The sequence below is a fragment of the Rissa tridactyla genome, chromosome 10 (genome assembly GCF_028500815.1).
Source record: "Rissa tridactyla isolate bRisTri1 chromosome 10, bRisTri1.patW.cur.20221130, whole genome shotgun sequence".
NCBI lineage: Eukaryota > Metazoa > Chordata > Aves > Charadriiformes > Laridae > Rissa > Rissa tridactyla.
Genome location: NC_071475.1, coordinates 18,607,674 through 18,622,572, shown reverse-complemented (window position 1 = coordinate 18,622,572; position 14,899 = coordinate 18,607,674). Strand labels below are relative to the sequence as shown.

At 59.2% G+C, this 14,899-nt stretch overlaps 2 protein-coding genes across 4 annotated transcripts; both read left to right on the top strand.

The window, feature by feature from the left end:
- The first annotated feature begins 21 nt into the window (after window positions 1–21).
- Window positions 22–3,650, top strand: NPRL2 (NPR2 like, GATOR1 complex subunit). 2 transcript variants are annotated; one of them, XM_054216055.1, is made up of 11 exons: window positions 22–164; window positions 440–531; window positions 1,030–1,198; window positions 1,362–1,470; window positions 1,773–1,909; window positions 2,213–2,310; window positions 2,401–2,437; window positions 2,587–2,680; window positions 2,755–2,872; window positions 3,094–3,236; window positions 3,511–3,650. In XM_054216055.1, exons 1-11 carry the CDS (start codon window positions 93–95, stop codon window positions 3,576–3,578), a joined length of 1,137 nt encoding a protein of 378 aa, XP_054072030.1. In that variant the 5' UTR covers window positions 22–92; the 3' UTR covers window positions 3,579–3,650. The 2 variants fall into 2 exon arrangements, with proteins under 2 accessions (XP_054072030.1, XP_054072029.1); XM_054216054.1 differs by having other exon boundaries at window positions 2,755–2,932.
- A 144-nt stretch (window positions 3,651–3,794) lies between these two features.
- ZMYND10 (zinc finger MYND-type containing 10) lies at window positions 3,795–14,595 on the top strand. Of its 2 annotated transcripts, XM_054216057.1 has the most exons (12): window positions 3,795–3,886; window positions 4,679–4,787; window positions 5,360–5,476; window positions 6,572–6,625; window positions 6,725–6,877; window positions 8,971–9,059; window positions 9,345–9,445; window positions 10,803–10,975; window positions 11,249–11,374; window positions 13,154–13,275; window positions 13,478–13,603; window positions 14,293–14,595. In XM_054216057.1, the coding sequence occupies exons 1-12, from the start codon at window positions 3,795–3,797 to the stop codon at window positions 14,375–14,377; spliced, it is 1,347 nt and encodes a 448-aa protein (XP_054072032.1). In that variant the 3' UTR covers window positions 14,378–14,595. The 2 variants fall into 2 exon arrangements, with proteins under 2 accessions (XP_054072032.1, XP_054072031.1); XM_054216056.1 differs by lacking the exons at window positions 3,795–3,886; window positions 13,478–13,603 and having other exon boundaries at window positions 3,930–4,787; window positions 14,293–14,593.
- Window positions 14,596–14,899: the final 304 nt, after the last annotated feature.

Genomic DNA, 14,899 nt, shown 5'->3' with positions numbered 1-14,899 from the left:
AGCACCGGCGCTACGGTGGCCGGCTGGGCCCTAGGCGCATGCGCGTTGCGTGACGCGCTGCCTCCGCCGCACCGGGGCCTGACCGGTCCGCCATGGGAGGCAGGATCGAGTGCGTCTTCTTCAGCGAGTTCCACCCTACGCTGGGGCCCAAGATCACCTACCAGGTGTGAGGGGGAAGGTCTGCGCCCGGGCCCGAAAGGGAAGCGGGGCCTGAGAGCACCTACCGGGGGCTGGTACCGGGGCAGGGCCCTGGCGGGGTGTCGAGGCCTGGAAGCACCTTCCCGCTGGGGCCCTGGAGCACCCACAGGGGAGAATGTGAGGGGGCAGGGGTGGAGGCCGCAGGGCTGGGGAGGCCCGGGACAGGGCTGGGGAGGCCCGGGACTGGGCTGGGGCTTGGCGGGTGGGTGAGGCTGGAGCGGGGCCTTCTGTGCTGCTGCAGGTGCCAGAGGACTTCATCTCCCGGGAGCTCTTTGACACCATCCAGGTGTATGTCATCACCAAGCCCGAGCTGCAGAACAAGCTGATCACTGTGTGAGTGTCGGCAAGTGTTGTCCTTCCCTGTGGAATCCCCTGTCCCCACCACCACTGGGCATGTCTCCACCAGCGGGAGCTGACAGCTTGGTGATGTGATGGTGCCAGCTGTCAGCTCTGGGTCACAGGGATTTCTGTCCCAGAGGTCAGCAGGTTCATTATGAAGCCCCGCAGTTACCCGTGCAGGAGGCTTGGACACCTGATTCTGGGGGTGGCTGGTGATGCATGTGGTTCTCTGCCAGCCTGAAATCCATGAAATTCAAATGAGTCTTGAGAGCCATGCTGGTTTTGAAAGGAGACTGTTTTCTTCTGTGATAGTTGACTCTTTTCCCCCTTCTTCAGATTGTGTATTTTGCACTCTGAGCATTTGGGGATTAGACATCATTTTTCCTGCAAAGCTGAGAAACCCTTGCTCCCAGAGCCAAGTGGGAACCAGCCTTGTGCAGGGCTCAGGCCTCCTTGAGGGCGTAGGTGCAGGTTGTACTTGTCTTCCTGCAGGACGGCCATGGAGAAGAAGCTTATCGGCTGCCCCGTCTGTATCGAGCACAAGAAGTACAGCCGAAATGCTCTGCTCTTCAACCTGGGCTTCGTGTGCGATGCCAGAGCCAAGGCCTGTGCGCTGGAGCCCATAGTGAAGAAGCTGGCTGGCTACCTCACCACCCTCGAGGTGAGGCCCGAGCCAGTGCTGGGGTAGGCGCCAGGTTTACAGCGAGGAGAGGATTACGCTGGTTTCATTTGAAGTTTGAGGAAGGACAGGAGCAGAGACTTGTGGTTCCTTTAGGCAGTAATCCTGCAGGGAGGAGCTGACTCAAATTTCCTGCTCTCTTTAGCTGGAAAGCGGCTTCATCTCCAACGAGGAGAGTAAACAGAAGCTGGTTCCCATCATGACCATCCTGCTGGAGGAGCTGAATGCCAAAGGAAAATGCACCCTGCCCATAGGTATGGCAGCCGTGCCGCCGTCAGCCTGGCAGCAAGGGCAGGAGCGGGGCAGGGCAGTGCTGGGGAGCCGTGCTGGGAGGCAGCTGGGCCACCCCCTGCCTGGGTTGTCTCTGCCTGCGCTGCTCCTGTCTATGCTTGGAGCTGGAGGGTGACAAGCTGGCCTTGCCCTGGGTGGCTCGAAGGGGTGGGATGGGATTATGGGCTGCAAACACCTTTCTCTGCATGGCGTGGTAGTGTCCTGGGGCTGATGGTCATAAGCAGAGGTTTCTGTGGGACCTGAGCACTCCCCCTTCCTTGGACAGATGAATCAAACACCATCCACCTGAAGGTGATCGAGCAGCGCCCGGACCCCCCCATCGTGCAGGAGTATGATGTCCCCGTCTTCACCCAAGACAAGGATGACTTCTTCAACTCCCAGTGGGATCTCACCACGCAGCAGGTCTGTGTGCTTGATGGGGATCAGGACACTTTGAATGGGATCTGTTTCCAGCCTGCCCTGTGTCAGAGGGGAGTCGGGCTCTCCTGGAGATTTCCACGTTAATGAGCATGGTTTGGTGCTCCTGTCTTTGTGCTCAGGCCTGCGAGCAACCCATTCACGCAGCGCAAGGATAAAATGCTGCTGGGGATGAAGCCTGCCTATCCCAGCGTACTCCCCGACACAGGGGAGTTTTTTGGGCTTCAGGGTGATGCCTTGGGCTTGTCTGCTCTCTCTCCTTTTAGCTCTCACCTCCTCCCCTTCTAGATCCTGCCCTACATTGATGGCTTTCGGCACGTCCAGAAGATTTCCGCAGAAGCTGACGTGGAGCTGAACTTGGTGCGCATTGCCGTGCAGAACCTGCTGTGAGTGCATGGAAGAGGGACTGGCCAGAGACAGGAAGGGTGGTGGGTGCTGGCAGAGAGGGTCTCTCACATTTCCATGTCCATCCGCAGGTACTACGGGGTCGTCACGCTCGTCTCCATACTCCAGGTGGGTCAAGCCATGATGCATGGGGCCATAAGTGGGATTCGGGTGGCTGTGTCATCAGGGTGGCCGTTGTAGGGACAGCGGTGTTCAGAGCCGGGTGGGTCTGTCTCGGAGCCATAACTGAGCAGAGATGGTTTTCCCTTACTTTCCAGTACTCCAACGTCTACTGCACCACACCAAAGGTCCAGGACCTAGTGGATGACAAGTGTCTCCAGGAAGAGTGTCTGTCCTATGTCACCAAACAAGGTATGGTGACCCCGCACTGGGCTGCCGGTGGAGGCAGAGGGAGAGGGCGGCTGACTGGTGACTTGTCCCCGCAGGGCACAAGCGAGCCAGCCTCAGGGATGTCTTCCAGCTGTACTGTGGGCTGAGCCCTGGCACGACAGTGCGAGACCTCATCTCCCGCTACACCCTGCAGCTGCAGAGAGTGGACGAGAGGTCAGAGCCAGCACCTCCTGCTCGGTCCCTGAGGGTGGCGGTGACACCAGGGGTGGCAGGGTCAGTGTGCGGGAGCGAGGAAGGAATACCCAACCGCTGTATCTGTAGATGGGGAAACTGAGGCAGCGATGTGGAGTGGTGGAACCAGAAGGGAACGGGTGGAGCTGGGGTGTTTGAGGTCTCAGCATTGCAGTCCCAGTCTCTTCCCTCCTCATCCCCAGGAGGCTCATCCAGTTTGGCTTGATGAAGGGCCTTATCCGGCGACTCCAGAAATACCCTGTCAAGGTGTCCCGGGACGAGCGGAGCCACCCAGCCAGGCTGTACACAGGCTGCCACAGCTACGATGAGATCTGCTGCAAGACCGGTGAGGATCCAGGCTCCTCCGTGCAGCTCCCGGGGCTGGTGGAAGGCAGTGGGCTGCCTGGGTGCCCATGGCCGCCGGCTGGTTTTGGGGTCTCCGTCGCCCCTTTGGGAGCCTTCAAACCGCAGGGAGATGGGACTCCATGCTGGGCTCAGCTCTGAACTGGGCTGCCAAGCCCACGCTGCCGGGGGGAGGAGTTGGGGGACCCAGCCAGCCCCCTGACACCGCTGCCAGCCACCCCACTGACACCCCACTGCCTTGTGTCCCCCCTCTCTAGGTATGAGTTACAAGGAGCTGGATGAGCGCCTGGAGAACGACCCCAACATCATCGTGTGCTGGAAGTGACGGCGGGGATGGCACCCGGGGTCCCCCCCCCCGGCGCGTCCCCCGTGTGTGTCCCCGCAGCGCGGTGCCGGCCGCCGTCGCTCCTCCGCGCCGCCAGGGGGCGGCAGAGGCTCCTTCCCGCCGCCAGTGGCCCGCAGCGGGTCCTCCGCGCCGCCAGGGGGCGGTAGAGGCTCCGCCAGCGCTCCCCGTTGCCATAGCGACAACGCCGCCGCCGCCATGGCCGGTCCGGCGCCGCTGCTGCCCGCCGAGGCCGAGGCGCTGGTGCGGGCGTTGCAGGGCACCGAGCTGCGGGACGCCGGCGGGCAGGGGTGCGGGGCGGGGGGACGGCTGTGTTGGGGGCGGGGTCTGGAAGGGGCAGGGCCCCGGTTCTGGGGTGTCCCCGGGGGGGTCTGAGTCGGGGAAGCACGAAGAAGGGGCTCTAAGTTTGATTTGTCCCCGTTGGGGCTGTGTGAGGTGGAGGGAGAGGAGGGGCCCCGGTGTGGGGGCTCTCCAGAGGCTCTGGATGGGGGTAAGGAGGGGTCCCGGATCTGGGGGGAGGCATCCACAGAAGGTCTAGGGGAAAGAGTTTTGGGGTGTCTCCAGAGGGTCTGGGTGGGGATAAAGAGGAGCCCAAGAAGGTCTAAGGTAGAGAGGAGAGGCTCCAGTTTTGAGGTGACCCTGGAGGGTCAAGGTGGGCTGGGGGGAGAGAAGGGGCACCAATTCTGGGACCCTCCAGCAAGGGCTGGGAGAGAGAGGACAGCCTGTGGGGTGGGGAGGCCAGGAAAGGTCCAGACCTGGGATGTCCCTGGAGGGTCTGTGTGGGCAGGAGTGATGGAGAAGAGGACCCCTAGTTTTGGGGTGTCCCCAGTGGGGTGTCTCACAGTGGGTGTTGCAAGAGGGCAGTGGGGCTGCCTCGGGTGGAGCTGCTGCCCCAGGGAGTGCAGGCTCAAGGGACGGCATGGGGTTTGGGGGTGCCTGGCAGGCTTGGGGCATTTCCTGGCAATGGGGGTGCCGGGAGCAGGTTTCCCTGAATGAGGGACCCTTTCCAGGAGTGCAGCAGGGCCCAAAAGACAGTGGCCGGAGGTCTCTTGTCACTGATGCCTTTGCTGGCTGCCCCGCAGATGGCTTCAGCAGCACGAGTGTGTGGAGAAGCTCAATATGCATGCCATCCTGAGCGCTTCCGCGGGCCAGGAGCAGCTCCTCACCGAGCTGCTGGTCAGCTACGCCAAGGTGAGCCTCCTTGGGTGTGGGGGTGATCCCCTTTGGCAGGCCTTTAGCCTTGAGCTGGGATTGTCTTGTGGACAATGTGCAATTTTGGTATAAAGTGGCGAAGAATCTGCTGTATCTCCGGCAAAAGACGTTTGACTGGTGTTTTGCCAGTGTTGCTTTTTTAAAAAAAATAAAGGTCAAACTGTGATATTTCTGCTTGCTGGTCTCTGGTTGCTCTCTGGAGGTTGTTTTGGTCTCTGTTGTGCACCAGCCTCTCTGGTTGCAGGTCTTTGCCCTATACTCGAGGTGTCCCAGCCCTACAATGTGCTAGACTGCACCGGGATGCGTGGTGCCCTGGACCTGCCTAGCTCCTTGGGGTCATCTTCCCGCTTTGCAACCCTAGAAGCTCCCTCTGGTCTGTTGGGGAAAAATTGATAATTTCTGAGCTGGGTGAATAGAGACTGTGTGCCCCAAGGCCACCCTCCTCCATGGGAAGACTCCAAAGTCTGTGCAGCTGAGCATTAGCAATAAAGCTGGTTCCCACTCCAGCACTGGTCTGAACGGCTTTGCTCCCCTGTCCCTTCCCTGTCTAGATTCCTGTTCTCATTGGGGAGCTGATCTCTGTGGAGATCTGGAAGCACAAGGTCTTTCCCGTGCTGTGCCAGCTGGAGGACTTCAAACCAAGAAGCACCTTCCCCATCTACGTGGTGGTGAGTAGAGGGAGCAATGGGAACAAGCCTGGAAATCGGGCAGGCATCGCCATGCTTAAAAATAAATCTCACCCTGAAGATCTCAGAGCTGGGGTTTTACATCTCACCAAGCTGAGAAGCTGCGCCTGACAGTCTGACACAGTGGGAAGCATCTGGTTTCTCAAAGCCGCGAGCGACAAGCCCATGTCCTTGCCCCCAGCAGGGACAGGGACCTGCTCCCTGGGGAACTCGGCTCTGTGTCCCTGCCTAATCCCACATGGGGGTTTGCTGGAGCTGCTGGGATGCAGCAAAAGCCTTTCCTGGAGGCAGCTGTGCTCCTGGCTTGCAGCTCCCAGTAACGAGCGCTACCCTCAGTCCCAGGCAGCAACACCCCTGGGGTCTTTGCCCCCCTCTGAGCACTGGTCTTTGCTGGCACCTCTAACCAGAGGACTCTCCGAGGTTATGTGCCTCTGGGTTTAGAAAAATGTAGCTTTTTCTTACGGAGCTTTTGGGAGCAGCTGTCCCTCGGGCCATTCTTGGCAAGAGAGTGATCTCGGGAACTTGGCTGCCCCGCAGAGGGATGGAGCCCTTGACCTAAAGGAAATCTGCCCGGGGCTTGAAAGTTTTAGCCCATTTTTCAGTCCAGGGCAACACCTTGCTGGGGCAAAGTAGTGTGTTCCCTGGGCAGCCGTTTGTTGCAGCGTTGCCTCAAGGCAGCTATCTCGTGGTTCCCAGTCTCGGGACAAGACTGTCTGCCCTGGTCCCAGGGGCTCTCAGCACAGCTGCACAGAGTACTGTCACATCTCAGGCAGTGGCTCCGTGCCAGCGCCAGGGGCTGCAGTTTTCTCGAGGGAGCAAGAGCCCTTCCTGCTGGGAAGCGTGGTTCTCTATCAGCATGTTATAGTGTCATAGGCATGTTAACATAAATATTAATATGAACTGTATGAACTGGAGTTCTTTTAAAGATTACCTCACTTGTATTTGGCTCTTGGACTTGCATTTGGCCACAACTACATGTGCAGCTTCTAAGAGCCCTTTTCCCAGTCCCATTGCCTGTGTCCTCGGTGCCAGTGACTGCTCCGCTGTTACCTCACTCTTGCTGGTTTCCTCCCTCAGCTGCATCATGAAGCCTCCATCATTAACCTCTTGGAGACCGTGTTTTTTTACAAGGTGAGAGACAGGTTCAGCTTTTTTCAGTGTAAAGCCCCTGGGGATGGAAAGCCATGGCTGTGGGGGCTGGCCCTCTGTGAAACTCTTGTCATTGTGAAGGAGATCTGCGAGTCAGCAGAAGACAGCATTCTGGATTTAATTGATTATTGCCACCGAAAACTGACCTTGCTTGCAGCTCGGAGCGCCAGTGGACAGACAGCGACCCCAACAGAGCTTCGTCCTGAGGATCTGGCCAGCCCCTCGTCCATGCAGGTGAGCAGAAAGTCCTGTAGCTCACTGGGTGCGTGTGTGATGGAGGATGTGAGCAGCTTGAAGCGTCACGGTGGTGGGGGGCTTCCTGTGGAGAACCACTGGGCTGCAACCCCAGCACCTCCCGCCCGTCTCGGGGGGTGTCTGGTGCTGGTGCTCCTCCACACCAGCAGCTTGGCTGGGCTGGCAGCTGCACTCACCTCCCTCCGCCCCACAGCTGCGCTTCCACCCTCTCTTGTGACAGTACCAGCTTGAGGCTTCCTGCAGGACACGGTCTGAGCTGGCACTCTGAGTGGGGGGACACTGGACAGTTGACAGTTACGCAAAATATTCCGTACAGGGGTTTTGGCCGTTTGCTCTTAAAAGCTGTGTGGGTTTGTCTCCCTGGAGCTTGTGAAACCGCCTCAGCCCAGGCTGCTGCTGCAGCCAGCCAGGGTTAACCGTGAGAGGGATCCCTGCCTAAACCGATGCACGACAGGACTAGGAATTGTCCTAACATGTTTCCCCCCAGCATCCTTGGCGCTCTGAGATCTCTGTGCTGGTCTGAGCCCGGAGCTGTTCTCAGCCAGGTGTTTCAGGGCTACCGCGCATACCTTCCTGCTGTGGGAGCTCTCTTTGCTTCTGGGACTTCGCTTCTTGGCACCTCGAGTTTCCTCTTTAAACTGCGCACGTCACGAGGAGTGTCTGGAGAAGCAGGGTTAAAGTTGATAGCCTGAAAGCCTGGCTGTACCTCCCAGCATTGCCTCCATCCTTTGGCTTGTTGCCCGAGCACGTGCTCCTCTTCCAGAAAAGGGAAGGAAGTGGAGGGCTCTGAAGCACAATAGGGATGTTTTCCAGGAAATGTTTTCCCAGCTGGGGAGGGGAAGGGGTGTCTCTGTTAGAGCTTTGTCACGGTTCAAGGCAAAAAAAAAAAGACCTTTTCTAGCCAATAGGGTTCAAAAAAGCACTCATCTCCCAAGGAGCCTGGTTTCCTCTGATTCATTCCAGACCCTCCTGACTCTACATACAATAACCCTCTACTAAAAAGCCATTCCTGCCCTCTCCTGTGTTGTGGAGCCTGCTGTCCTTTGTGACTGTGTACGGTGGTAACCCCTGGAGCAGGACCTGTTCTGCTCTCCCTCAGAAGCACAGGCAAATGACAGTCCCTGCCTGAAGGTAGCAGAGATGAGGTCCGGATACCAGGAAGAGCTGTAGGAAACAGCCTCACTGGGAGAGTTTGGCGAGGGAAGTGGGGGAAAGAGCCCAAAAGGCTTTCTTAGTAGCGTGTGGGGCACCGGCTTGGGGAGCACAGGGCTTCCCACTCAGGAATTTGGAAGGGAACAGTTAAAGGGGCGCTGTAGAGGAGTAGGAGCTGAGGTCAGTGCTCTGCACACAAAGATATGAGCTGCTGAGCGTCTGGGACTGGAGAGAAGCTCTGCCTGGGCCAGGGAAAAGGACTTGGCACCTTCTCAGCCGAGCCATCCCAATGGTCTGGAAAGGGGCTGAGTCAGAGGGGGGCGGTCAGACTGTTAGCCTGAGTGTGTTTGGGATGATCGGGGTGTCCACGCTGCCTGGGAAGGGGAGGAGGCCGGGTGGCTGGGGAGCATGGCATAGCTTCAGGCTGGGATAACCACAGGCAGATATTTTAGCTGGCCCTACGCAGGATGGAGGGGAGAGGCAGATCCACGTGGGGTGGATGTAGGACTGCAGCTGCGCCAGGGCCAAGTTTCTCCCTCCTTCTCCAGTTCCTCTGCTGATTGTGCAGCTTCCCCCTCCCTCAGCCTCACGTGTCTCATGGGCCACAAGATGATCCCACAAGGGGAGAGAGGAGCAGTCTGGGACTGGCCCCTGTGCAGGGCCACTGCTGCCGGTAGCCACCCGTGACGTGTTAGGGGTAGGGAGATGAGGGACGAGCAACAGTGGGCTGCAAGCACTTCTGTGGCTGCCCTGGCAAACAGGCAGCACTGGCACAGTCGAGATGACAAGCAGAGTTTGTTTTGCAGGGCTCTAGTTTCCTCCCCAGTCTGTGGTTATCCATGTGCAGCCAAGAGGCTGCCTCCCTGCAGCTCCTGGGAAATGGGGCCTGAAATCCCGAGGCTGTGCTTGTGCCTCCACAGGAGCTGCGGAAGCAGGCGGAGACAATGGACTTTGAGATTTCCCTGAAAGCCCTGTCCGTGCTGCGGTTCATCACCGATCAGGTGGAGAGGTAGGTGCCCAGGAGCAGCAGGGGACATGCCGAGCTCTCCTGTTGAGATTCCTATGGGGTTGCAGCAGGCACCTGGACCCTTTTCAGCAGCTGGCTGTATCCATGGTGGCAATGGCACCCCACCCCGGGAGGCAAAGGCAGCGGCGCTCCACCCTGCTGTGTGGTACTTGTGGGAGCCCAGATCTTTGTTTTTGTCCTGCCTCTCCCAGTTGCCTCGGGGAGCGTTTGTATCTGTGCTGGCATTTGTCTGTGAGCACCATTTCACCCTTTCTGTCGTATCTCCAGTCTGCCCCTGAGCGCGCTGACACGGATGCTGAACACACACAACCTGCCCTGCCTCCTTGTCGAGCTGGTGGAGCATTGCCCCTGGAGCTGCCAGGAAGCAGGTACTTATTGTGGCTGTGGTACCTGTGGCACTGTGGTGGCGTGCTGGGACCCGCATCCACTGAGGGGTCTGCTGCAGGAGCCCTTGCAGAAAGCTGCTCCCGCCCTACCCTCCCCTCCAGCCTCCTCCCCTTCGTCCTTGCTCGTGCTCCCTGCCTGAAGCTCTTCAGCTCGAAAGCAGCTGCAGCACAGCTGGGCTGGGGACTCATCCATCCTACCAAAAGCTGATCCTCGCACAGGGCTGTGTCTTGTCCGAGCTGATCACGGCCAGGGCGGGAGCAGGAGCGTAGCACATCTGCCAGCCCCAGTTTCTCTGAGGAGTCTTGTCCTGGGTGCAGAAAGACCAGAGTGCCAGTCTCAGCCTGCCTGCACCTCCCTGGGTCAGCGCTAAGAACTGGAGCCAGGCACGGCTCCAGCAAACCGATTGCCCTGAAGCTGCTGGTTGCTGAGCCTTGCTCTGGACAAATGTCTCTGATGAGGTTGTGCCCATCGGCCGCCGCCTGTGCCGTCAGCCCTGCCTCCTGCACCTCTGCAGCCCCGCAGCTTCCCTGCTGCCTGCCTCTGAGCAGTGGGGGGGCACAGCCTGGGGCATGGGAACCCACGCTCCCCTCCCCAGCCCTGCACCGTGGGGGTCACAGCGCGGGCAGGGGAGGAAGAGATGCTGGGAAGCACGTGGCTCTGCGCCTGCCGAGAGCAGCCTAGCTGGATGTGGGAGCTTTCCTCCTTCCTCTGGCCGGGAAACGCATCCCTTCTCTCTGCCTGTGCTCTCAGGGTGTCAGAGGGAGCTTTGATCCTGGGCCCAGGGGGAGGGACTGGAAAGAAACAAGAGTGCAAAGGCATTTCCAGGCTGCGCAGATGTAGGGTTACATCCTCCTCCACCCCCCAGAGCAGCACAGTAGCTCCTGGAGCTTGTTTTGTCACTTCTGTTATATTCAAGCTACTTCTGTCTTTCTCTGGCAGAAGAACCTCAGAAGAGCAGGTATTGGCTGTGCTGATACCCCAAAACTTGCCTCTCCAGCTCTGTTGCTACAGCATGGACTCCTCCACCATCTACCAGTGCTCTGTGCTCCTGGCCAAGTCCAGAGGGAGATATCACAGGGATCTTTCAGTTCCTGCCACAGCCCTATTGTTTTAATACATATTCTCTGTGCTTTTCGTGTTCTCTAATATGTTGTCTCGGTACCAAGAAGGCTGCTCTGCTGAGCAAAAGGGGTGGGGAAACTGAGGCAGACAGAAGCAGGAGGGGCTTACCTGTGGTGGAGTGAGGAAGTGAGCGTAGGCCAGCATCCCCATCTTTGATCTCTCTTCCCTTGGGCAGTGCTGTCTCTCCCTGGAGCAGGGTGTTCTTCTGTCCTTCAGGCAAGCTCAAGAAGTTTGAGAACGGTGCCTGGCATGTAGTGCCCCCTGAAGACCAGGTGAAGATGACCAAACTCGATGGGCAGGTGTGGCTTGCCCTCCTCAACCTCCTGCTCAGCCCTGAATGCCAGCGCAAATACCACTTTGATGGCTTCAACAAGAGCCAGCTCCTCAAGGTAGGACCCTGCAGCACAGAGTGGGACCTTGCCAGCACTGGGCCCCTCCAGGCGTCTCTCCCCATCCTTGCTGTGGGCTCCTAGCAGCCAGTGGTGGGAGAGCAGTGGGGTCTGTCACTGTACCAGCAGCAGCAAAGCTTGTGTTTGCGAGTGCACCCCATGGGTCACTCTGCCAGTGCCCTGCAGATCCCTGCCCTTGCCATGCTGCTTCCCCAGCTCTGGCTCCCTTGTCTTAACCTCCGTTTGCTCTTCCCTTCCCCTCTGTGGCTACAGCTCCGTGCATTCCTGACGGACGTCCTCATCGACCAGCTGCCCAACCTGGTGGAGCTGCAGAGATTTCTGAGCCACCTCGCAGTGACAGAGCCAGCTCCCCCAAAAAAGGATCTCGTCCTGGAGCAGGTATCCTGTGGCTCTTCCTTCACCTCTCCTGCAGCTCTGCTTTCAGCCTGAGAGCTCCCTACCCCCTTGTCCTCCCACCAAGCTCAGCTCTGGAGAGGTGGTGCTGTGGTAAAGCAGCCAAGCACCCAGTTCACTGTTACACCCTTATTGCCAGCAAAGTTGGCTCTCACATCATCCATGGACTTCTGCCACAGCAGTGGCCAAGCAGCCACAGCTAAAGGCATAAATGCTGGGTTATAAACCGCTCTCCAGATTGCCCTGAGTCCTTGGGGTGGTGGCAGCTGGCTTGTTTTTGCAATTAATTCTTTATTTGACATTTATCAGTGTTTCCCTGCTGAATTCTGGACTCCCCATGAAAGAGTCACTTTTACTGCCCTGGCCTGAGGCTGCTTGGCACACTGTGTACATAGGGACGCCGAGGTCCGGTGGCAAAGGCTGGAGTCAAACTGATCCCAGCTGATGTCTGGGGCTCAGGAGTTGGGCCCTGAGGGTCTTCAGACAGTGTGGGGTCCTTGGGGCTTTTAATCCATGCAGTGGTAACCTCTGGAGCAAAGTGTTTCTACTGCCTTCTCGTGAGCTGGGGGGAGAAACTCAGGGGGAGGAGGGGGGGAGATCCGTAAAGAGGCAGCTGAGAAGAGCTGGGAGAGCAGAGGCTCTTCCCTGCTGCTGGGCATTCCCATGGCGCTTCCCGGAGCGGATGGGTAGGTTGGGCAGTGTCCGCTTGGGCTGTGCAGAGGGGGAGTGTGCCATCCCCAGCGCAGTTGGCTGTGTGGCTCAGGAGGAGGGTGGTGTGCCCCGGCTGCGGCCGGCTGTGGCTGAGCCGGAGACATGGCCTGTGCCGGGAGCTGGGGCTGGGGAAGGCTGCGGACGGTCAAGCCAAGCGGTTGGGAGCGGGGATGGCAGCAGGGCGGAGGTGGTTATGGATTTGCTCCATGTGCCTTGACTGCCAGCGTGTCGTGGGGCAGGGACAGGCAGCTGCCGTGCCGGGGACCTTGTCCAGCCCTTGCTCAGGCTGCTGCCCTTCTCTGTAGCTCTGCTTTTGTGCTGGTGCTGTTCCTGCCTCCGCCAAGGGCTGGGGTTGAGCCCGGCGGGTGGGCAGGGGCAGCCAGCTGGAAGCACACACGTGGGCTCCCTGCTCTGCCCAGAAAGCGGTGAACTCACTCCTTGTCACCGAGCCAAACTTTGAAAAGGATTTTTTCCTTTTGGCTGCTTCCAGAGCAGCCTCCTCCCCTTCCAGGCCTGGCTATTTTTACTCTGCTGGAGAAGGCAGCGCTGTTTGGAGCAGCATCGTCCTCTCCAGAGCCTGAACTCCACGCGCTGCTCTTGGCTGGCGCTTTCCCTTTCGCGCCGACCAGCCCTTCCCCAAGTGTTCGTCTTCGGGGAAGTGACGAGTGGAAAAATCTGCTCAGGCAAACGGCTCCGGAGCACGGGGTTCATGCCTCTGCTGGCACACAGGGCCCTGAGATCCCAGGGCTTTCTGTGCGGGAGCCTGGGCCTCAAGGGCTGAACTCTCGCTCCCAACCCGTCCCCGATGGTTTTGCCTTGTTTCTCCTAAATGCTCCACAGCGAGTGGATCTATCCCCTGCGTCTACCCAAAAGCACACTCGCTCCCTGCGCCTTCACCTCTGCATGTGCTGCCTCCACTCGACCTCCCAGGGACACACACAGAGTCCTTGTGCCCAGGGCTGGCTGCATCTCCCTCCCCCAAATGCCTCTGTACCGCAGCGTGTTCGGTCTGTCTGCGAGCTCCCCTTCCTCCCGCTCTGCCTCTCCCACCAGGTTCCCGTCATCTGGGACCACATCCTGAAGAAAAATGCAGGGAAGTGGGAGGCCATCGCCAAACACCAGGTGAAGCGCGTCTTCAGCCCCACCGAGGAGGAGCTGAAGTTCCAGGCACGCAGGTAAGGCCCTGGCACGTGCACAGAGGATGCCCAGTGGAGCCAGTATCCCCGTTAGCAGGGGCTGGAGCTCAGCACTGGGAGGACAGAGGGATCTGTGGTACCGGCTGGGGATGTCCCCTCGGTGGCAGGGTGCAGCGAGGACAGCTTGCTAGTTGTCAGCTGTTCCCCATGAGCAGTCTCACACCATTTCTGCCCACCACAGGTGGGCACAGACCTACAGCCTGGACATGATGGAGGCTCTGGCCCCCAACAAGCCCCGCTGCGGGGCGTGCGGCACGGAGGCAGCCAAGCGGTGCTCTCGCTGCCGGAATGAGTGGTACTGCACACGGTAAGGGAGCCCTGCCAGCCCCCGCTGTCCCCTGTCACCCCCGGTACCCCTTGCAGCCCCCCAGTGCCCACTGCTCCCCTGAGCACCACAGACCTCACCGGAGGATGCTGTGAAATGGCCAAGGGAAGCCAGGGCTCCCACTGCTGCTCAGCGCTGCTGGCTCTCCGCTTGCCACGTACCTCTCCGAGTCTTACGGTGGGGCTGAGGTGCCGGAGATGCTGGTGAGTGTTGTGTCACCGCTGCCAGGTGCTGAGCTGCCTGTGCCTGCAGCGGTGGGCAGGGTTTCCCATGGTGACACTGTCTCCCTCCCCTGCACCTTGGTGGGGCAGGAGCGGGGAGGAGAGCGCCCATGAGTCTGTGGGTGCGGGTGATGGGCTGGGATGTGGCAGCTGGGATGGTGGCAGTAAATTAAATCTTCTCTCGTCCTGAACCATCTGGCAAGGTCTGGTTATAGCCGTGTTGTTAAACCCTCTTAGCCCCCGAAACTGGGGGCTGCATCCACTTCCCTGTTGGGCTAATGCTCAGCCATGCCATATTCTCCCCAGCACCCAGAGGAGTACGGTGCTGGGCTTTGTCCTTGGCGCTGCTTTGCTCCCAGGGATGGAGGTGGCCCTGCTGCACGCCTGCTCGAGCTGCGGGCACCCGGCTTTGTGGACACAGCCCCTGAGCCGTGGTCTTCCCCTCCACAGGGCATGCCAGGTCCAGCACTGGCAGAAGCATAAGGTTGCCTGCAACCTGATGGCCGGGGAGCCGAGGAGAGCGGACAACCTGTAAAAGAAGTGGTGACTGGCATCTGCCCCATGGCATGGGGAGGCAGAGGTGCTCCCTGTGTGCAGCCCAGCAACTGGTGAGGAGAAGCTAGCAAAGACCTCTTCCTCCTGTTCCCAATCCCGAGCAGGGCTGGCCAGGCTCAGCCTCTCCTCTCCTCTCCACGCAGCCTTCTCCAATAAACCTCCTTTATGCACCCCACTGCTGCTGGGCTCCTGCTTTTTTTTTTTCCAAGCTCAAGATGCTAAACCTCTTCCTCCCCTCCCTTGCACCCAGGGAGAGGGGTGCGTGTCCCTTTTTCCCTTCTGCGACAACAGCAATCCCAGAGAACCCCCAAAAAAAGAGCCAATACCCTTGTGGTTACCAGAAGGGCCAAGCCCCCTGCAGCTAAGACTTGTGAGCTGGGGGAGGCAGGGGGGCGAGGAGGCCTCCATGTCCCCCTCTTATCTTTTGGCTGCTGTTGTTAGAGCAGTGGGAGGAGGCAGAGGATGTGGTTAGCACGAGCACCTCGCTGTGCGCAAGCGGAGT